General features: G+C 35.8%; 2 protein-coding genes and 1 long non-coding RNA gene across 3 annotated transcripts; 2 read left to right on the top strand and 1 right to left on the bottom strand.

Annotated features, from left to right (window-relative positions):
* The first annotated feature begins 747 nt into the window (after positions 1–747).
* Positions 748–1188, top strand: LOC130997681 (uncharacterized). The gene is made up of 2 exons (XM_057923093.1): positions 748–990; positions 1066–1188. The coding sequence occupies exons 1-2, from the start codon at positions 763–765 to the stop codon at positions 1168–1170; spliced, it is 333 nt and encodes a 110-aa protein (XP_057779076.1). The 5' UTR covers positions 748–762; the 3' UTR covers positions 1171–1188.
* Positions 1189–9955: 8767 nt separating this feature from the next.
* Positions 9956–12145, bottom strand: LOC130997663 (GEM-like protein 5). Its single transcript, XM_057923069.1, has 3 exons — positions 11560–12145; positions 10662–10936; positions 9956–10357 (listed from the first exon to the last, which is right to left on the bottom strand). The coding sequence occupies exons 1-3, from the start codon at positions 11858–11860 to the stop codon at positions 10148–10150; spliced, it is 786 nt and encodes a 261-aa protein (XP_057779052.1). The 5' UTR covers positions 11861–12145; the 3' UTR covers positions 9956–10147.
* A 1679-nt stretch (positions 12146–13824) lies between these two features.
* Positions 13825–15186, top strand: LOC130997689 (uncharacterized). The gene is made up of 2 exons (XR_009093151.1): positions 13825–14225; positions 14701–15186. It is a non-coding gene; the product is annotated as an uncharacterized LOC130997689 (long non-coding RNA).
* Positions 15187–24149: the final 8963 nt, after the last annotated feature.

The following is a 24149-nucleotide window of genomic DNA, read 5'->3' as shown; positions in this document are numbered from 1 at the left end:
CTCTCTATATATATATATATATATATATATATATATATATATAGGGGGTGGTTATTCCATAAACTCCCCTTAGAATATAAATTAAGAACCTATATTAACCTTAGATCTTGAGCTATTTAACGGCAGAGATCAAAAGTTATAGATACCATCTGATTCGTTTTATGTGTGGAATTAATTCACACTTAAGTTGCTCCAGAGGGTAATTTCGGCATCGAGGTTTGACTTTCCAAAATGCCAACTTCATCTATCCGAATTACATGCCTAATTTATTTCCAGTGAGAGATTTGATGTGTTTGACAATAATGCTATGAATATCAATCAATTATTGCGTGAACTAATTAAAAGGAATTTGCGAAAATATTGTTAAAAACTTGGATAGAATTAATCGGTGCAATTAAATGCATCTACCTAAATGAAGATAAACCCTACGAACCGATACATTCTCCTTTTCAATTTTTCAAGAAAAAAAGAAAATGAACGACGAACAGTAGAGGCGGTGGAGACTTAAATCGAAGCCTGATTTCGAGCATTATCAAACCTGTTAACGGATTTCCGGCGATGGCAAGAACAAAGCCTTAGTCGGACCGATTAGATTTAATATGAACTCCCATTTTATTTCGTTGCATTTATTGGGTTTTCATGTTTTTCGTTCTTAAATATGAATGAAATTTTTTTTGCACCTTTTTGGAGGGGTCTTGAAATAACATTGAATATATATCCTTTGCTGCTATTCGTGAACAGGGCGATGCCTCACTTCCTGACATGCGTACACCAGATCAGAACATTGAATGGTTTGACGAAGCTTGGTCTGATCCTGAATTTGTCAAATCATGCAAACAATTACTACCAAAGACTTCAGCAAGGTCAGGTTTAATAGATAAAATCCCATCTTTTAGCCTTGGAGCAACACAGCGGATGGAAGTGGATCTGAATGTTGGGGTGAATGCGGTTACTCTTGAAACCGAATGCTTGGTAAATGCAATGACAAAGGTTGTATGAGTGTCTATCATTTTGTGTTTTTCCTTTTTTTTATGGTGAAACTAAAACGATAGAAAATGATTTTAGGGGGCATCTACAAACAAGGCAGGAATGAATGAACATTGTGACAAAGACAAGACGAGGAATGGAAATCTGGGGTTAGCTACGGGCACTAGGGTGTATAATGTATGAATTTGATTAGTATACAACATGAATTAATCACTACATTTGCATGAATTTTTCAAAGTGTATGCGTATGAATTTTTCCGTAAGAAACCACATTTTGTCTGAATCAGTGAGCATGAATTATTAGTGAGAGTTATGTAAAAATTCGTGCCTTATATCCTAGTTATGCTTGAGTCTCGTTTTAGTATATAAAATAGCTTGATAACAACGTATGAATATTTATGTTTAATGTCCGAATTTGATGAGTATGGGACATGAATTTTTTGAGCAACAGTGTGTTATGTAAATTTTGGGTGATGCAGTGACATGGCTGTATTACAGATTTTTTTTAGAAATGTAACTAAATTATTCCCTACTTAATTGAGATAATTTTATATTTCGTAAAAATTCATGAATTCTTTATTTTATATGTCACTAGAGATTATTCTAATAGTATTTTACGAAATTAATTTCAGGGAGCTATAGTTGATGGGTCTGTTATTTATGATGATGGAGCGCGGTCAAATGTAATTAAAGGTTCGTCTGATAGAATATTTTTGTTTTTTAGTATGTTGAGGTTCTTAGAAATTTAATATTTGAATTTTCAAGTCATTTACATTCAGATGCAAGTATGGATATGTATAATTTGAATTGCTAGTAACTTGTAACCTATTGAAATTCATACTTTGAGGCGTCTTAGCTGTGAGCATTATGCTTTTCTTTGTATACATTATGTCTTAGGTGTAAGTACTAATGATATGTTCTTTATTCTATATATTTTTTTAATTTGACTTAAACAACATGTTCAGGGAGTTCATGCATCCAGGAGTGGTGATGATGGTGGCCAATCTAATGTACATGTGTGGCAATCAATTTACTTATATGTGAATACTAAGTGAATATCTTTGAATCGTCTGTGAATATTATGGTTTGTGCACATGAATTTGAGTAACTAATGTAATGTGGTTTAGAGTGCTTTAAATTGCGACTATTAATTATGTTTCCCAATCGTGTGGAGATCGGGTGCGCCACAGAAGAAACTGAGACCGAAGATCTGCAGACCCGTCCTCGTGTAAGGACCAACATTTCGAGACGTGGAAAAGAAAATGTGGTTTATGAAAATCCTCATAAATTGGTAAAACGACTTCGTAGTGGTAGAATTTGATATTATTTGATATGGTTGTAATATCTTATATGTTAATCAGGTTTTGGGTGTGTGCGTTGGGGCAAAAACAGAAAAGCGTATGGTATTAAAGCCCCTGGTAGATAATGTATGTATGGCTATTGTAAAACCTTTTTTTTCTAGCCTGTTTGGAATTATAATAGTATATTATGTTTATGTAATTCTTTGTGAATTTGTAATGGTAATCTAGGAATCGTTGGATATCTTGATGTATATTTAGATGGTTTCATTGCAACCTCCTACACTTGCAAATAGATGCAGGGGAAATGATGTTCTTAAGAAATCTAATGTCTCGAGTTTGGTATAGACATTACAAATAATAAGTTTGTAGGTTTCTATTTAATGTTTGAATGCATAAATTTCGGAAGATGTGTGTATTTTATGTACCCAGACTACATTATTCATGCACATGTGCTTAGCAGTTCACGTATTAAAAAAATTTATTCGTTGAATTTATTTGAATTTTTTGGAGGACAAAACTTGTGCTTGGGCCAATTTTATGTAAGGGTTGGTTATACAGGTTGAGTAAAAATCTGAATAAATTATAAATTAATTATATCAAACGTTTTATTTAATTAATTCAAGAAAAATAAACGGCTTTCAATAATTCTATACTTGTCATTTATCTGAAAAGTTTATCTTTTTTACTTAAATATTCAATCCTTTTTTTTTTCATATCATCTATTAAATAGTCTTAATTGCCTTGAAGCTAGTCAAATTCAATATTTGGTTTAATGAACAAAAAAGTAAAGATCGTGCATGAAAATATAACTCATTTACTCCAAAAAATAAATAAATTCACCCCTAGTTTATTTCGTGGAGATAAATCGCGATGACTATCACACATGTTATTATTGGTTCATATTGAAATTATATAATTATTCTCAATTTTATAATTCATGCACATTTAAATAGCGACTCATATATTCATAAAAAATTGTTCGTTCGATACATATGAACATGACTATAGTTTTTCACAACAGTAAATTTTTATTATCAATGCGTGAATATAATGTAAACGTGTGTGAATAAATCAGAATATACGCATGAATTTTTAAAAATATACTTATTATTGGAAGTTAAGCTATTGATGCTCCATGTACCTATAAAACGTCTTATTGAAGTTAGACTTTTGACAACGTGAACCATTCAGTTTGTGCGCATGAATTTTTTAGTAACCAGTTGCACTTCATCACAATATTAAACCTTCGTTCTCCATGTGGATATTGCGCAAATTTTGAGAATTGCCTTGGAGGTATAGTTTTTTGGGAGGGGAGGGGGGGGGGGGGGGTTACTTCTCTAAATTCTTGCGTACACTTTTCTTTTTTTCTTTAAACTTCTTAGTATAGAGTGCTTATGAATAAAATAATAATGGATAAGAATTTGGAACAAATCTGATTTGATAACAGCATCCCACGATTCCTTCAATTAAGGATAAGATAATTATCCCAAAAAACGAAATTACCTTAAACCCCTAATGTATAATCAACGTGAAATTTGTCACTTAAATATGGGCAAAATCTAACCGTCGAAATATGAAGATCTAATGGTTTAAATTGGTTCTTAATTTATATCCTAAAACTAGTTCTTATTTTAGCCTCCCCCTATATATATATATATATATATATATATATATATATATATATATATAGGGTAGGGTTAATATAAAAACCCCTTTTAAGATGAAAACTAGGAACCAATTTAAAGCCATTGATTTAAATAAAATAGAGGGCTGAGATTAAACTACAGATGCACAATTTCGATTGCATAGATGCACAGTTTCAATTGCATAGATGCACAATTTCGATTTGCTTGAGTATTTTGCATTGTTGGTTTCAATTGCATAAATTGCATATTTTTTAAGTGCACAGTAAAATATAATAGATGCACAGTTTCTTTTGTTGACTAAATCCTAACCATTAGATCTAATATTTAAAAGGTCAAGATTAGGTTCCTAGTTCTCATTTTAACAGAGGTTTTTATTAGAACCTCTTCCTATATATATATATATATATATATATATATATATATATATATATATGAATTGGTTCAATTGATGAACTTGTCAATTAATTTTTATGAACGCGCGTTGGTCTGGGGTTCAATCCTTGCAAGTGGCTTGTTTTTTTAATAAATTAAATAGATTCATATGTTCATCAGTTATATTGATTACGTTCAAAGAATTTATTGATATGTTCATTTATCTCAAAATCTCAAAATATTTAAAATCTCAATAGAAGCTAACCCTATATATATATATATATATATATGTGTGTGTGTGTGGGGGGGGGTAAATAATAATTATGATAGTGTGGTCCATTAATAGTTAAAAATGAGGTAGTGCTATAGTGGAGAAAATATGAGGTAGTTGAAAAGGAGGTAGTTGTTGGTGTGGCACACAGGTGACACCACTATGGGGTAGCGCCATAGTGAATACTCTAAACAAATGGTCTTCACCCACTTTACACTCTTAATCCCTTATTCTTAATTTTCGTGCTCAAACTAAAAGTGCCAAGATAAATGGGATGGAGGTAGGAAAATTTTGCATACATACAAAATCTAGTTAGAAATACAAATAGCAATATCTCAATCTTAATATACATAATACTCCGTCCAACCCATTATAAATGTCCCAATTTTCATAATAAGATGTTTCATCACAAATGTCTCATTCCTTTAAAATGGCCTACAACTAAAATAATGGCCACCAACTAATTAGATTGAGCAATTTAAAAGATAATTTAAATAATCTTTTTCACTAACCTTTACAAATTATCTTCTTTTTGTAAATAATAATAATAATAATAATAATAATAATAATAATAATAATGATATAAATCTATAGTTGTAAAAAATAATCCCCATTTTTTTGTTTAATAAAATATCATTATAATATTTTTAAATACTATTTCTACCTTCTATGAACACACACCCTAAGAAAATGTATAGTAGGAAAATAAATGTGTGTTGGTTTAATAGTAAAGTCCTTAATGACTGATACTAAAGATCTCAAATTCGAGTTCACTATCACACAATCTTTAAAAAATATTTATTTAAATTTCAAAATTAAGTAAAATTAATACTATAATAAATTAAATAAATCATTAGAGCAACCCAAACATGTGACAAAATATATGGAAACAATTAAGTACTAAATAATTCTTATCCCTCTACTAAAAAAATTATAAATACTACAAAATGAAAAAAAAAAATGTATTAATCTATGTTGCATAGGTACTGAGGTGCGGATGCGGGAGCGATACGACTAGTACGGAGATACAGATTTTTAAAAATTATAGGGTGCGATTCGACAAGGATACATATAATTATCAAAATTTTATGATATATAATGCTTATAAAATATATACAATTAAAAATTTCTTAAATTAATTATATGTAATTTACATTTTATTTTAGCCAAAAGTTAAGCATTTTCAATTATATAAGTTAATTGAGCAACAATATAACGATTCAAATATTATTAGTCCAATATATAAATCATAACTGAAAATAAAATTATCAAAATAATCTTGTGTAGGCCTTTCGTGCACGAGATACGTGAATTTCGCCTATGGAATCTGTGAATCCGGTTTATTTTTATAAATTGTTTTAAAAGATACGCCACGTGGCGAATCGGGTGCGAATCCGACGAGAATCCGAGAGAACCGCACCCTAAAAGAATCTGATTCGCCGTACATGCCAATTTTTGAAGAATCCGTGCATCATGATATTGATGAAAATTTGAATCATAAATTAAGTGGGAAAAAATAAAGAAAAACTTATAATAAAAATAAAGCAGATACTTTAATAATTAAAATTACACAATTATATTTCTATAGTAATCATGCGTAAAAAAGTTATGAAAAAAGAAAAAAAAATCAAAAAAATAAAATAAATGCAGCAAATAAAATAGAATAGAATAAAATAAAATACTGATATGGAAAAGTAAAATAACATCATACGAAAAATAGATAATCATCCTAAATAAAATAGATGATTGAAAAAAAAAAATAAGAGAGAGGAGAGAGAAAATAATTTTGTTTGAAACTTTTAATTTGTGATAACTTTCTTATTTAAAATTTAATTTTTATGTATTATATATCAAAATAAAGCTCTTGTCATGAATCATGATCTTTAAATTGATATACATATTGAATTTTTCATTAGTCAAATTGAACGATTTTATAGAAGAAAAAAAAAAGATAAAAGAAAAGGAGAAAAGTTAATTTATAAAAATAAAACCGTGCCTCATAAGTATAACAGAATTGAGCTAAATGAGTGGAAATAATAACTGAATTTTAGCTTAATTTTCAATAACCGATGTTTTCAAATTATGGCGATAATTTTTTACCGTTGAAAACTGCTTATATATAGAATATATAGATATAGATTTTCTTTGTTCGGGAATAGGGTAACTTATTTAAAGTTTCTTAGATAAACCCTATATATGTTGAAGAAGATTCAGGTGAGTCTCTCGCTTTTGAGTTTTTTTTCATGGTTCCCTCATAAACACTCTTTTGTTTCTATGAAACCTCACAAGCACTCTTTGTTTTTATGAAAGATATAGATTCTCCTTTTTGTTACTATTAGATAATTGAGTTCTATCTTTTATTATCAGAATTCTATAATGATTCTCTCCATTTACTTCTTGTTGGGGTTGAATGTTGAGTTTCCTTGTTTACGTCTAAGAGGGTGTTTGGCTGAGCTTATGAGCTCCTTAAAACAGCTTATAAATTATTTAGGAGCTTATAAGCTCTTTTAAAGTGTTTAGCAAAATAAGCTTGTAAACAACTTATAAGCTCCAAAAATAAGCTCCAAGAGCTTATAAATTCCCCAAAAAATAAGTTCCTCTACCCCAACTTATTTTTTTATAATCTCATATGCAACAATCATTTTACAAATATTTTTCAACTATAATTTTTTATTTTCATCATATATCATTCAAGTTCATTTTTCTTCGATTTTCTCTCTCTAAAAAAAATTCTCTCTCTAGCAAATTTTTTTTTCTCTAGCTTATAAGCTCAATTATCCAAACACTTTGACAACTTATAAGTTCTTAAAAATTACATCTTATAAGCTCTTAAAACATCTTATAAGCTCCAAGAGCTTATAAGCTCTTTAAAATAAGCTTAGCCAAACACCCTCTAAGTAGCATGTGGTGTTTACGTTGCTAACTTTTAAGTGAAATTTGAAAGTTGCTTATGCTATTTGACTCGGTTCCTTTTTAAGTTCTTTATAACTAATTAGAATTCCTCTTGAAGATAACTCCCTAGACTTAGGTGTTTTTACACCAAACTGTGAAACCAATCTTGCACATTGGTTTTATTATTTTGATTTGTGATAATCATGCGATGTTTACTGTAGTATATTACGTGTTGCATAACGAGTGCTTAAGCATTGAGGGTTTGTTCAAGTTTAGTAGGATTTCAATTAAAAAAAAATTGAGGGGAGGATTTCGATAAATTTCAATGAATAAGAGTTTTTGAATTTTAAAATATCATCAATGCATACGCAATCAAACTCATTTCTTTCCTCTTTATCCTTTTCTGAATAAGCCCAAAGTTCTTTATAAAATCCAAAGCTAATAAGAACCCAGCCCAAAACAAACGATGCTAATTGCTACAACTGAACTAAAGAAAAACTATATTTCTCCCATTGTCTAGCCCAACACTTTGTATGAGAGACAAATTGAGGGTGTATAAGCTCCACAAAACAGCTTATATAAGCTGTCTCTAAATTTAAGCTCCAAGAGCTTGTAAGCTCCCAAAAAAATAAATTACTCTACCCCAACTTATTTTTTTATAATCTCATATGCAACAATTATTTTATAAATATTTTCAATTATAATTTATTATTTTCATCATATATCATTCAAGTTCATTTCTTTTCGATTTTTTCTCTCTAAAAAAAAATTCTCTCTCTCTAGAAAAAAATTCTCTCTCTAACTTATAAACTCAATTATCCAAACATTTTGACAACTTATAATCTCTTAAAAATTACATCTTATAAACTCCAAGAGCTTATAAGCTCTTTAAATAAGCTTAGCCAAACACCCTCATATATCCCAACTTATTATTATTGCCGGTTGCTCGATTGATAAGAAAAATAAAAAAAAATGAACTTAAAAAATATTTAAATAAAAATAATAAAAATAAAAATTATTCATTAAAATTAAAAAAAAACATAAAAATTAGCTACATTTATCATTTTACCTTTCACATAAAAATCCTAATAATTGTCCATTAATTGTTTAAAGCCAAGATTATTTCTAGTCGTAAATGCTAGCTTTTTAAAACTCGAATTTACTACCAAAATTATTTATAATTGTAAATCTAAACTCAAATACATAATCAAAACAACTAGTAAAGAATTCGAGCTTTAAAACTTGAATTTACAACCAACATTATTAAGTCATTTGTGAATCCAAAAATATTAACGACACAAATTACTCCAATTCTCATACATAATAATCGATTTTCAATACAATCCGCACAAAATTGTCGATTGACAACCAATCAATCAACAACCATTTGTTTTCACTAACCAACTAGTAGAAACAATAGGGCCGAATGGCCCTATTCAACATACAACATCAAATTTTGCCCACCATTTGAAAAAACATAAATTTTAGCTATTTTTTGTATGTCATGATTATTCTACCCTTCTCTCTCTTTCCTCTCTCTTTCTCATCTCCCTCTCTCCCTCTCCGGCGGCTGCGCTATCTCCTCTCTCCTTCTCATCTCCCTCTCTCTTTCTCCAGCGGCTACGCGGCAGCGGCGCCGAGCAGAAGTCACCGGAGCAGATCTGATCGTAGCTGATCTGATCGCAGCGGCGCCGAGCAAAAGTCAGCGGCAGAATTCGTCGGAGTAGAGGATGAGGCGGCGGCGGTGGAGGAGATCCGATCCTCTGAAACGCGTGGAGGAGGGATTGGTCAGGCGGCGGATGATGAGGCGGCGGCGGTGGCAGATCAGATCAGATCTGTGCTGATCTGATCTGTGCTGCACATATGGCACTATTAGTGCCATAAGTGCAAACTTCCCCCTAGGGTTTAGATGTTCCATTTAGGGTTTAAATGATGTTGTTTCTGTATTTGTGCTGCACGTATGGCACTTATGGCACTATTAGTGCCATAAGTGCCCAAATGACCATTTTACTCAGTTTTATTTTGAATTTTCGTTGGCACTTATGGCACTATTAGTGCCATAAGTGCCAAAATGACTATTTTACTTTGTTTTATTTTGGATTTCCGATGGCACTTATGGCACTATTAGTGCCATAAGTGCCATCTTGGCACTTATGGCACTTATGGCACTAATAGTGCCATAAGTGCCTAACCCGACCCGGCACGCGACCCGCGTGCCTGATCCTACCCAGTCCGCCTCATTAAGGGCAAAAACGTCCAAATCAATAAAAATGGCCAAAATTTGTGTTTTTTCAATGTGTGGCCATAAATTGTGTTTTATGCTTCATTTTGGCTACTTCAAAATTTTACTCCAACTAGTATCTACTAACCCAGCTATCTCTATTTTCTGCTGTTTGGAAATACTAGAATTTTGAAAAGCTCAAGTTCGATATCATGCTTATACTTAATACAAATCAGAATAAAACCAAAAAATTAGAACATCATCATAAAAAAAAATACTAATATAAACAAACTATCATGTACAAACTAGACTTCACCAAACAGAAAGAAACCATACCAGTCATAATAGGGAACAAGTAAACTTAAAACCACAAACCAACTCACTCTATAAGCCATAATAACATACCCGAAATACCAAACTGAAGATGTCAAAATAGAAACAATCTAACTGCTTCTGATCAGCTTGAAACGGGTTGAGATATGGTCCCTCTCGCCCTAAAATCAGATACACTGTCCAGCAGATGATGTGATGCTTTCTCAAAATTAACGAACCCCATGAACCAGAACTCATGCCTGTCCACGCTCACTATATGGATATACTTCTCCGGTGGATTCTCTTTCATGATAACGGGGTTCACATTCTCTATATTCCCCAAAGGTATTGTCACCTGCTCAAAATTCACATTCATTCACGAAAAAAGCACACTTTATATGTTGCCACGAACCCTTCAACTTAGCCACTATCAACAATACCACACCACAACCAATCATATAGGGGCACAATATGAATCTTTTAGAAGTCCAAATTTCAAGTTTCAAGTGCTGCATCATAATGTAAGTATGATATATATTTGTGACCTTATCTATCATTCATTGAAGGTGTTACCTTGCAATTCAAGTATCAAGTGTTGCATCATCATGTAAGTATCATGTATATTTGTGAACTTATCTATAATTCATTGAAGGTGTTACCTTGTAGTAAGTCCATGTCTCCTGGCCGGAGGGGGCAGTGAAGGACAAAGGGCGGTCGCTGCAGAAAGCTAGACGAGCAGTGGAGAGATAGAGGGTTCCAGCAACAGGGCCAGTGGTTGTGGAAAGATAACAGGCAAATGTTTTCTTGAGCTTCTCATCTGGATACGAATCGAAAATCTGCTTGAATAGAGACTCGAATCCACCTTCTGTTATTGCCTTGGCTGTTAGATTAACCTTCCCCCATGCAGCTCCAGATACAGATGGCCCAGTTTTTACTGCAATCTCTCACACACACACAGAGCAATTAATTAGCAAAATCCACATGATATCTGCCTACAACTCCATTAAGATCAATGAGTAAAGGAGAATTCTAACTCTGCATTCAAAGGAGGCATAGTTTTCTATTCTACACTAACGCGTTGTTTATATTGTAGATAAAAACAATTAGTCTAGAAATTGTCCAAAACTGAATCTTTATATTTGTAAGATTATTTTGGATTGCTTTCCTCAAAAAAGAAGAAGATTATTTTGATTTCTAATGACTAATTAAGAGATATGTATAATCTAGACTGGTGGTGAGATACAAATTATTCATTTCCTTCTTTCTCAGTAAATTAAATTTGGTTCAAAGTTAACAATACATGAGTTTATATCCCAACATTTAATCCACTAAATAATCAACTGATCTTCAGATGAAAAATTCCTAACAAGATTTAGAAACTTAGCTTGTCCCTAAACCTTTGAATTCCCTTGATCTTGTTACTCTTATTAACGTTATGATATCCAATTAAATTTCATTTTAATTGCATAATTCAGACGTTCAGAATCACCAAAAAAAAAAAAATCAGTTAAACATTAAATTATGAAAAAGTTATAAAGGAAATTCTGTAGAGCTTACAATTGTGCCAGACATTACGAGAAATGTCTTCGGCTTTGCGAGTCCAAGAATTGAAGAGACTGACAACATGTTCAAGGGGGTTGTCGGCGGGCTTCTCCACCGGCGCAAACACCACGTACGGCTGCTGGATTTGGTGAGGCTGCTGTGAGCCCGCACCCTGCCACTGCGCCGCCTGCTGATTGCCCGGATGAACTGTCGGCGCCGCCGGCGCCCCCATTATGTGGGTCCCCCATTTCTCCGTATCTTCCTCCGCCCCCGGCTGTTTGGTTGCTTTCTGGTCCTCGTTTGTGGTGGCCATCATTGATTGCTGTGAGAGATAACTACAAACTGTATGTATCTATTTCTAATCGACTTCACGGAAAAGAAATTAGGAAACAAAGGTGATTGATTTGGATAATACTAAATAAAAGGGACAACTTGGGCACGTCGGCGTTGCTAGAAATGTCCATTCTTCATTCGAAAGGAAAGGAAGGGGAAGGAATGTTCTAGATGGAACTTATTTTCATCAATCCTACTCCAGTACTCGCTCCGGTCTCTATCCCGCGAAGTTTGAGTAATTTTTTTTTCTACAAGAAATTTAACGAGTTAGTGTTTTGTTTACTAGGTGTGATAGATAAAAGAGTAAACACAAAATCTTGGGTACACGTGGATGTATGTAGTATGTATTTATATGCATTAGGTCAGGATATGGTTCAAGTTAGAGAGTAGGTCAAAATTTAAGTGAAGGTGTAACTCAGTTGTACAGTACACTCGGATGTACCCAAAACCACCTCAAAAGTAAAAAAGTAAATAAAATAAAAAAATATTACTATCATATAAAAAAAATGTTCAAATTTAATGGAACAATCCAAAAAAAATATATATATATTGATCAAGCTACGCGAGATGAAATACTATTATTTCAATTTTTTAGCCCCTAATTATACAAGAAAAAAACCCTAGAGGATAGAGATGGCCACATTTATGTTCGAATTGGACCGATGGAGAATCCATCAGACTTTCACAGATTTAAATTCACTTAGAAATTACATTGGTCTTAAATTTTTGAGTTCTAATCTGGCCCTTAACTCGGGTCGGCCCATCGGCATTAATTTTTATGAATTTATTATTTTAGCCTAAAGCTCATAGCCTTCAAATAAAATACACAATAGCTTATAACACCCAAATTCGTACGTGTTCTAAATAGAATTCGTACATTTACATGTGATTTCTCTAAGATCAATTCTCAATCATTAGATTATGAGTAGATCCATGGCGTGAATCTATTCTTATTTTATGTTCATGTTTAATACTCCCTCCGTCCCAATAAAAGTAGCCACTTTTTTTTGGGCACGGAGATTAAGAAGGAGATAATTATGTTTAATTAATTGTGGTCCACCAAAATTAAGGATTTAATTAAAACTTCTTCTTCCTCTCACTGAATCTGGGCGACGGCGACGGTGGCCGACGCCGGCGGTCGGCCCTCGAACCAGCCGCCTGAAATCAGCCGTCGAACCAGCCGCCTGAAATCATCCCCAAATCAGACTTTCCGGCGATGGCAGAAATCATCCACAAAAATGAAGGGGGGGAGGGGGTGTGGCCATAGGATTGATAAAATAAACGCACCAGATCGTGCCCTAGATCTCACTAAAATTAGGGGGTCTCATTGGAGCGGCCCCCTATATATATATATATATGGGCGCGCTCCAGTGAGACCCCCTAATTTTAGTGAGATCTAGGGCACGATCTGATTCGTTTATTTAATCAATCCTATGACTGATATTGTATCTGGAGGGTGATTTTTTTCGCAGAGTTCGAATCTTGGAGGGAGCAGAATATTTTAAATTTTGTTATGCATCAGTGTATACTGCATTGTTCATCAGTATATACTGCCTTGTTCATCAGTATATATGTCTTATATATATATATATATATATATATACATATATAGGGGAGGGCTAGAATAAAAACACTCTTAAGTGTATAAAATATAAATGATTTTCAGCCCTTAGATCATCAAGATCTACGGTTGATTCGTAACCCTTTTGGATGAATTCGTGGTCCTGGGTTCGAATCTCAAAGGTAGCAAAAATTTATTTTTCACAATTCGTAACTATGTTGGATGAATTCGTACATTAAAAAACGTTTATATTTATATTTTAAGAAGTTTTTTTACTGTAGCCCTCCCCTATATATATATATATTTCTGATCCAATAATCTGTATCATTGTACCATTTGAAAATTGTGATCGGCACTCGCCGTGGGGTATGCACATGAGGCGGAAAAATAGAATGCTAGCGGGCCTAGCCTTTTCAGTTCGGATCCAGTGTACCAATTTATGTGTCCCACTCCATGTCCCACAAACAAAATGATGTAGTTTTAATTATAACTAAATAGCACACATATATATCTCTCTGTATACGAAACCTCTCGGCTTGGCCATCGGCGTGGAGATCTTCTCCCTTCCTTGATAGATATGCTTACACCATATCTAAACGAAAGTTTATGAATTTCTGCCAAAAATCATCTAGCCATGGAAATTAGATATTTTTTCTCTTCATAGTTCATTTATTCTCCTACACAAATCCAAAATTCAAACTTGAATCTGGTTTTAACTTAATCTCTCCAGCCTTCTCTCGCCATCCATTTCCGCGACACGACGGAGACGACAATCGAAATCACGCCGGTGAGTTTTGATGTATATAGATTTTGATATTCGAATTTTTATTTCTGAACCATTCTTGTAATTAGTCAAATTTTTTGCAAGAACCCAATTCGAATAAAGTTTAAATGAAGAATTTGCTTTCGATTTATGTACAATTAAGGTTGTTTTTAGTTATAGCAGCAATAAAATGTTGAGGGTGTGGTGTTGGTTGAGTAAGGGGAAAGTCGAGAATATGTATCCGATTGGAACTGATGATGGTGAGGGTTTGGTTGCTATGGGTTTCTTAGATGGGATAGTGTCTACTGCATATTTAGTGGTTGATTGAAAGTAGTTTTTGACATGCAGCGGCTGAAATGTTGTGAATGTCATTTTTCTTCATATTTAGTGGTCTCATTGGAAGTTAGGATTTCTTCATTTTTCTTCAATTTTTTGTTGCAACATGTTTTAGAAGCTTCTAATTTTCTTTATGCTTCTGTTTTATTCTTGTAAAATGCAGTTGTTGTCGGAGTGTACATTACACTAATGTTTGCATCTGGCTTACTCGTTAATGGACCTACTCATTAATAGCAATCACATTCGTTGCTGATCTTGGCAGCCATAGCAGGATAAGAGGGAGTTCCCTGCATTAGCTATTGTTACAGCAATCATAGATGGAACCGGTTCTATTGGTGTTTCTTTCGGTCATCTTCTGGCCGAAAATATTTCGACTAGAAAGTGGAACAATATTTTCTTCATGCTTATTATTTCTTGTGATGCGTGTTTGTTGATTCGTGTTGTCATAAATGAAATTAAAATGAAAGCTGAGTGAGGGTAGATGGCTATGGCTCAGCATAATTGATGGGTGATCATGGCCTTGTATTTTTTTATTTTTTTCCTTAGCATTGATTGTTGAATGTAGCTTAGGAGTAGGAAATGAAAGAATGTATTTGAAGCATACAAAGATTTGATTTTGGAGATTTGAATACATAAATATTGGCTGATATATATTTTTCTTATTGTAAACATTGGCTTATATATTTGTCGTATTACATTGAATCATCCCATTTTTGCAACTAACCTTCGAATGAATGAATAGAAAGAAGAACATTCAGACATATGTGATACACTTTGAGATTACATACTATCATGCCTTGCCTCAGCAAATCTGGAGGCATGTTCAAACCTGAAATGTTAAATTCCTTTTCAGGGAGAATCCTAAAGTTAAACAGTTGTTTATCCTCTAATGAACCTATTATCCCACGTTTAGAAAATATGAGAGGAAAATCTATGAAAAATGACAACATGAGCACATCAAATTGATTGTTTTGCACATGAGAAATTAAGCCTCAAGCTCATAACGGAAAGTACACTATTCACATTACCATTATGCATATAAGTATTTTAACCTAGAGTAAAAGTTGAAGAGCTTGTGAAGATAATTGTTCCCTGTTTGGCAGAAAGCAACATATATGTTGTATAGAACTTAAACAATAGACTGCAAAATGTAATTTGTAAAGGATGCCCAGCAGTGAAACTACATAAGGTAGATACATAAAAGTAAGCACAAATATAAGGTTAAGTGGATAAAATAGCCTCAATCCAACTAAAGAAATGAACAGAAAACTTTTATTTCAACTTTTTCCGGGTTCTCTATATTGCCTAGCAGCTACTTCATTTATGTAGCTCCTGGCCTCAATGGAATCGAGCCCAAGGACAATTATGCTGAAGTCACTATAAAAGTCCAATGGTTTGTCTTCAATGCGACAGAAATGTGGTGTGATATTTGCACCATTAACTCTTTCCATAACTCGTTTTGCAGCTACTTCAGCCTTTGGATTTCCTACATCTTCAAGTCTACACAGTGGATACAGACAGGACTACTTTTCAGCATGAAGTATACTATAGAAAGACATTGTGAATGGAGACTGATGGAAAAATTGGCACGAAACATACTAAATGAAAATAAATTTACATGTGCCATATAAAAAAATAAAAATGAGCTCCTTAGATCAGGTCAATTGGCAGTTGATCTGCAACCTGGAGCTCAAATCCAGATGAACTTTGCTGTGTCTGTGAAGATCCTTATGACTAGCATATCACTATAGCTGAAGCTACTGAAATCAACTAGAGTCTAGAGACGAGGAAGAGCAAAATATCAACTAACTCTTCAGCTGGTGAGAATAGTTCCACATAGATTCAGCTACCGCGTACATTACTAGGTAAGCTGAACAATGCACTAAAGGTTGGGTCAAGAGCTTATTCAATCTTAGCTGAAAAATGAACTAGACAAGAAATACTTTTTCAGACACTCAAGGTCAGATAACAAGCTCTAACAACCTAAAGCTAGATAAGATTACCTCAGTTGAAAAACAAACAGAATTCTCCAAATCATAGTAAAAAATCTCATTTTAATTCCCAAATCATACTAAAACAAAATTTTTATGGTTCTTATATGATTCCAATCCTTTAAACTAGCATTTATTTATCAAAGAGAATGTCTACATTAAGTATTATCATAGTAAAAGAAAACCTCATTTTTATTTCATATCCAGCTGCTAGAGTTCAAGGCAAGAATAAAGAAAAAGATCCTGGATTGTGGATGCAGTTTCATCGAAAAGAATAAAATATTTGAGAGAAAATAGAAAGCTGATCGTGAAAGCTGGTGCCCTTCCACTCTTCTACACACATCAGATCGATAAAACAAACATAAACTCTGATCTTCACTATTCATTTGGTTATGAGTTGTTTGTTCCTAAAGATCCAAAGTTAAGTGGTTGTTGTGCCTGTAACAAAAACAATAAAATGAGAAATAATAAAGATATATACTTGACATTCTCCTGTAATAAAAGTAGTGGTGTTATGATTTTTTTTTTTACCAATAGTAAGCTTGTCATGTTCATAGGAAATGACAGTTTAGACAGACTTTGTTGGCTTGAACTTGTATAAAATTCCTTTATCGATAAACACAAAAAAAATAAAAATTAGGGATTTGCCATATTAATAGGTAAACTTTTATTCACAAGTCTAAAACAAACCTCAAATGTGGGTCTTTCATATGGTATAGCAGATGCTACAGAAGTAGTGTTAAGATTTTCTTCTCCACCCTATTTCACAATAAAAATAGACATTTAATTACACTATATATTTAGGGAAAAAGAAAGTTAAGACTAAAGAAATTTATATATGTCAAACCTCAAAATTGGAAGATAACAACGGGGATGAACTTGTGGCAGCGGTTGAAGGTAGATTTTTTCCCCATCTTCATCTTCTTTTCTATGAAGCTTTCTCTAAGCCACATCTTGGTCTCTTGCCTGAAGTTGTCTTGTTCTTCGATTTTATACCTTTAGCTCCAGAATTGTTTTTTTCTTTAATATGTGGCTCATCTTCAGTCAATGAATGGTTCTCAAACTCTTTACCCAACCTGCCATCTTTTATATGGGTGGTAGTCATGTCAGCACAAAACATTTGTCGTCCATAGACTAAGGCCTATTTTTCCTTCAAATTAAACAAACGCTTCAACCAATCATTTTCTTTAAGTGCATACTTATCCAACATTCGGTCCCATGCTGCAATAAACTCATCTTCTTCTTCAAAATCATAAGCACATGCTCCAAAGTCTTTAGCGAAGTCTTTGAACTGAGAAAAGACACTACTTAAATGAATTGCAGCATTCTGAAAAATGTGACAAAGGCATAAACGATGATGAGTTTCAGGCCATATAGAAGCTAACGCCTTAGCCATTGCTGCATCTTGATCTGTAAGAATAGTTATCGGTCTTTTCTCACGCATAGCTCTAGTAAATGTATCAAACAACCACTCAAATGTCAAAGTTGTTTCATCATATAATAGTGCAGCGCCAAAAATCACAGTTTGTTTGTGATGATTTACACTTACAAATAATGCAATGGGACGACCTTCATTATTTTTCCTGTAGGTTGTATCAAAACAAACGACATCGCTGAAATTTGAGTAATCTGCTCTCATCTTTGCATCAGACCAAAAAAATATTTGTTATCAAGTCATCTTCATCAACTTGAATGGCATAGAAAAAATTTGGATCATCAAATTGCATCTTTTGCAAATATTCTAATACTCCTCATGTATCCCCTATTCTTGTATCTCTTGTTCTTTTGGATCGCAAATAGTTTCTATAATCTTGAGGAATGAAACCCAAATTCTCTCTCCCTCCTACTTGTCTCACCATAAGATCATGAGATGCTTTAGGTGCAATGCCAACATCATTTACCATTTGAATTTGTAGCGTTGCAGAAGGAGCAATCTTGCTATGACATCTATGTAGATATGTTTTATTCGGACTTGAAAGATAATGATTATGGTCTTCAACAAACTGAACCACACGAAACTTTTCGGTTTCTCGACTGCTAACTTTCATTTTAGCTTGACAATCAAATCTAGTCTCTGGACGAATCTTCTTCACATAAATATCATGCTTCTCATTCATCATTTTTACTTGAGCACTGCAACAAAAAATTCTGCCCACTAATTGATCAAATTTGTCATTATGGCTTTTACTCTTTCTTATACCAAAACCCACACGTTTTGAATACATTAAATAAAAGTCATAAGCTTCTTGTTCAGTGTCAAAGCTCATCCCAATTTTCGGAATATCTTCCACATTGAACATACTTGTAACAATGGCCAACTGATTGTTGTTTTGATCATCAATCTTATCATTGACATGCTGAATATATTCTTCATTAACATCTTCAAAACTCAAGCGACGACAAGATATTGATCCACTTTACATGGTAAAGTTTGCTTTCGCCTTCAAAAAAAAATGTAATCAAAAGCATGATATGCATTGTAATAATATATATATATATATATATATATATATATATATATATATATGAACATTCTATTGCTAACTATAACTAAAAACACCAGTCCCTGTTCTCAACTTTACCATGTTCTTGCAAAAAATTGACTAATTACAATAGTTTCATAGTCATGTTAAAACAATAAAACCATCAGAGTATCTTAGCAAATGGAGAGAATAAAGATTCCTAATGTATTACAGCTACCTTTTTTACATGAGAACATAAAGACCACCAAATAAATCTCATACAAGTAACGACCACCAAATCCTTCATTTTAATTCACAGTGTGCTCTATACAAAAAATCCAAGCACAATTAAGTCATGATCATCCTTAAATGACCAACACTACTACCTCCACCTACATTTCAAAACTCAAGATTCCTAGCTTAAAAACTTCTCTGCAGATGCTCCATTAGCGTGATCTCTCCACTTGAATAGCAGCTACGTCTACCCTCCGAGACTATTTCATTTAAACTAAAGCACATTTTTAACATTAATTTAGTGAATAGAATATCATAACAGTGAAACCTTCATGCATCTAAGAAACCCACAGCAAACCATTACCATCCTCGGTGGCCGATTGAATTTAGAAATAGCAACTTGCAGCAAAATCACGGCTTTGAAATAAAATTTCGAAATTTTTTTCTCAACTATAATAAAAATATCAAAACTCACTGTTGGGTATCTTCTCCTAGCTAGGGTTACACCTCTTGATTCCCGAACCTCCTGTCTCCCCCACTCGTGCTCAAGCACTTGATCTTCCTCTGCTCTGAAGTGTTGACTTCTCTGCTCTGGAGCTCAACTTCTCTGCTCTGGAGAGCCTCGACTCCGCTGCTCTGGAGCTTCGATCCCTCTGCTCAGGAGAGTCTCGACTTCTCTGCTCTGGAGCTCCGATCCCTCTGCTCAGGAGAGTCTCGACTTCTCTGCTCTATAGCTCCGATCCCTCTGCTCTGCTCCTTCGACTTCGCTGCTCTGCTCCTTTGTCGACTTCGCTGCTCTGGCAGCTTCGACTCCTCTGCACTGGCACTCGTCGACTTCGCTGCTCGGCAGAGAATCTTCGACTTCGCTGCTCTGTCTCCACTTCGCTGCTCTGGCACACGACTTCGCTGCTCGGCAGAGAATCTTCGACTTCGCTGCTCTGGCTCCACTTCGCTGCTCTGGCACACGACTTCGCTGCTCGGCAGAGAATACTCGGCTTCTCTGCTCTGTCCCTGCAGAACACCAAGAAAAGCAACAAGTAAATGGATACAAAATGAAGAAAAGAATGAAAGCAGGAAAGTTCAGAGTAGATTCGCAGTGGGAAAATGTGTCCTTGGACACTTTGGCTCAGATTTTCCCACAGTAGGCTCGGCTCTTCCAGCTCAATGAATCACGGCAAAGGAAGGTGGAGAAATAGATCAGCACTCAGATCTCTCGATTGCACAGCCACCAGCAGCAGGAATCCGATGGACAGGATTCCGATGGCTTGCACACCCACAAAGTATCACCAAACCAGGAAACCGATGGACAGGAATCCGGTGATACAAGCACTCAATCGAAGCGAAGTTCACACCCACAGTCACCAATCAGGAAACCACAAACAGGAATTCGGCAACACTTCAAGAAGGAATAGCAGAGCCTTCTGAGTCAAACAGTGTGTGAAAACTTCCTTACGATTGAAAGACTTGCAGCAGGGATAAAAAAGGAGTGGAGGTCATTGGGAAGGAGGGTGGAGCATTGAAGTCGGAGGTGGGAATCGAGGAGACGGGCGGCGGAAAAGATGAAGCGGCGCAGGTAAGTGAGGATGAGGGGAGGAAAATCTGAAGGGCAGTGGGCTTAGGGTTTGGGAATGGGCCGGGTAGCAGATTTGGGCTAGGGAAGAGTATTGGGCCAGAGGAGTTAATGATAATTGGGCCAACTCTCCACATTCCACCTTTGGCACAATGATCATTATGTCACCAGGGAAGAGCCTACCTTTGAATTGAGCTTATCATCACAGCCATTTTTACTATCATCCTATCACAAAGACAAGACAATAGAGGGTGGGAAAAATATTTACATATTAATCTCAGTCTCAACACCAGAGACCAACCCAAAGGGAAATCACCACATTCTCAAACCTGAAAGGTTATCATTGAAGACTCACAGACACAACAAAACACAACAGAGCACACACACATGCAGAGGAGAGAGACAGACACAGAGCAGAGCACACAACACAACAGAGGCAGAAAAAATGACCAGAACATGGGAGAACAGGGCAGACACACAGACCAAAACAAAGCTCATCAACATAAACAAGGACAACACAAGAAAAGAAAAGAAAAGAGACAAGCAGCCATAGAGGCTGAACTTGCCACACACACAAGCACAGAGACAGAACTTTAACCACAATCAAAGTTCACAACAGGAGCAGAAACCACATTGTAATCAAGGCCTACCTTTTGTGTGAAGTCCTTAGCAATAAGTTTAGTTTTGTATCTTACATTATTAGTTTCATACTTGACTTTAATCAACAATTTGGACTTAATAACATAACATTCAGTGGGTTGTTCCACAAGTATCCAAGTTTTATTATTAGTAGGTTCATTCATAACAGGCTCATTATGCATGATAGGTTCAATATCAACATCAGGGTTTGCATCCAAAATGGGTAGAGGATCCACCTCAAAAGAAACAGTGGGGGTAAACATAAACTCATACTTGCTTTGATTAACAACATTCACATTCTCCACCTCACTTGGAGCAGCATATTGTGAGGATTCAGTCAAACATGGAAAGATAAGTTCATTAAACACATCCCTACTGATGCAAGTTTTAAACCCAGGAGTACTTCTATCCCAAAGCCTATATCTATTGTTCATGATGAGCACAGAACGCAGCAACAAGGCAAACAAGGAGGCACACACAGCTACACTAGATAAACCCCTTTCTCTCTTGCTTTCCAGGATACTCGCACGAGGAGACTTCTTTAAAGAAGAATCCAGACGAACTGGACCAAGGCAAGAGGGAACTCACTTGGCTTGGAATACGAAGGGTTTATCGAGATGTAGAACAACAAGCGGAAGCACAAAAGCACATGATCACAAGATACCAGAAACTCAGCAAGCAAAAGCAAGCAAAAAAGGGAAAAGCAGCAGGTAACACCAACCCTAGAATCTAGGAGTTTCAGGTTTAAGCCAATTTACCAGAGCCGCCTTCCTAGGAAGGGGAGAGGCCGGTCCTACCTTGTTCCTTGCTTGTCGGGAGCGAGAATGGCGCAGCCAAGGGGCGGCGGGGTGGGTAAGATGTGTTCGGAGGGTGCCCTGGCTAGGTCACCGTTGCTCTGATACCACTGTTGGGTATCTTCGCCTAGCCAGGGTTATACACCTCATGATTCCCGAACCTCCTGTCTCCCCCACTCGTGCTCAAGCACTTGATCTTTCTCTACTCTGAAGTGTTGACTTCTCTGCTCTGGAGCTCAACTTCTCTGCTCTGGAGAGCCTCGACTCCGCTGCTCTGGAGCTTCGATCCCTCTGCTCAGGAGAGTCTCGACTTCTTTGCTCTGGAGCTTCGATCCCTCTGCTCAGGAGAGCCTCGACTTCTCTGCTCTGGAGCTCCGATCCCTCTGCTCTGAAGCTTCGATCCCTCTGCTCAGGAGAGTCTCGACTTCTCTGCTCTGGAGCTCCGATCCCTCTGCTCAGGAGAGTCTCGACTTCTCTGCTCTGGAGCTCCGATCCCTCTGCTCTGCTCCTTCGACTTCGCTGCTCTGCTCCTTTGTCGACTTCGCTGCTCTGGCAGCTTCGACTCCTCTGCACTGGCACTCGTCGACTTTGCTGCACTGGCACTCGTCGACTTCGTTGCTCGGCATAGAATCTTCGACTTCGCTGCTCTGTCTCCACTTCGCTGCTCGGCAGAGAATCTTCGACTTCGCTGCTCTGGCACACACGACTTCGCTGCTCGGCAGAGAATCTTCGACTTCGCTGCTCTGTCTCCACTTCGCTGCTCTGGCACACGACTTCGCTGCTCGGCAGAGAATACTCGGCTTCTCTGCTCTGTCCCTGCAGAACACCAAGAAAAGCAACAAGTAAATGGATACAAAATGAAGAAAAGAATGAAAGTAGGAAAGTTCAGAGTAGATTCGCAGTGGGAAAATGTGTCCTTGGACACTTTGGCTCAGATTTTCCCACAGTAGGCTCAGCTCTTCCAGCTCAATGAATCACGGCAAAGGAAGGTGGAGAAACAGATCAGCACTCAGATCTCTCGATTGCACAGCCACCAGCAGCAGGAATCCGATGGACAGGATTCCGATGGCTTGCACACCCACAAAGTATCACCAAACCAGGAAACCGATGGACAGGAATCCGGTGATACAAGCACTCAATCGAAGCGAAGTTCACACCCACAGTCACCAATCAGGAAACCACAAACAGGAATCCGGCAACACTTCAAGAAGGAATAGCAGAGCCTTCTGAGTCAAACAGTGTGTGAAAACTTCCTTACGATTGAAAGACTTGCAGCAGGGATAAAAAAGGAGTGGAGGTCATTAGGAAGGAGGGTGGAGCATTGAAGTCGGAGGTGGGAATCGAGGAGACGGGCGGCGGAAAAGATGAAGCGGCGCAGGTAAGTGAGGATGAGGGGAGGAAAATCTGAAGGGCAGTGGGCTTAGGGTTTGGGAATGGGCCGGGTAGCAGATTTGGGCTAGGGAAGAGTATTGGGCCAGAGGAGTTAATGATAATTGGGCCAACTCTCCACACTCACCGGCGTGATTCCGATTATCGTCTCCTTCTGCGCACCGCAAAAATGAATGGCGAGAGAAAAGAGTTCGAGAAAGAGATGAAAATCATATTCAAACCCAAACTTTGGACATGAGTAGGAGAACGAATTAATTGGGAAGAGAAAGGATATCTAATTTCCATGGTTTGATGATTTTTTGCCGGAAATTCGGAAATTTTCCTTCATATACCGTTGAAGCGTATCTATCCGTGAATGGAGAAGATTCTTCAAGACTATGAGCCGAACCGAGAGATTTCGTATACAGAGAGATATATATGTATGATATTTAGTTATAATTAAAACTACATCGTTTTGTTTGTGGGACACATAAACTAGTACACTGGATCCGAACTGTTTTCTTCGGACCCCAGAATTTATTTTTCTGTGCTAT

The sequence above is a fragment of the Salvia miltiorrhiza genome, chromosome 8, assembly GCF_028751815.1.
Source record: "Salvia miltiorrhiza cultivar Shanhuang (shh) chromosome 8, IMPLAD_Smil_shh, whole genome shotgun sequence".
Taxonomy (NCBI): domain Eukaryota; kingdom Viridiplantae; phylum Streptophyta; class Magnoliopsida; order Lamiales; family Lamiaceae; genus Salvia; species Salvia miltiorrhiza.
Note: the sequence above shows the minus strand (reverse complement) of the source record. Positions and strands in the feature narration are given on the sequence as shown.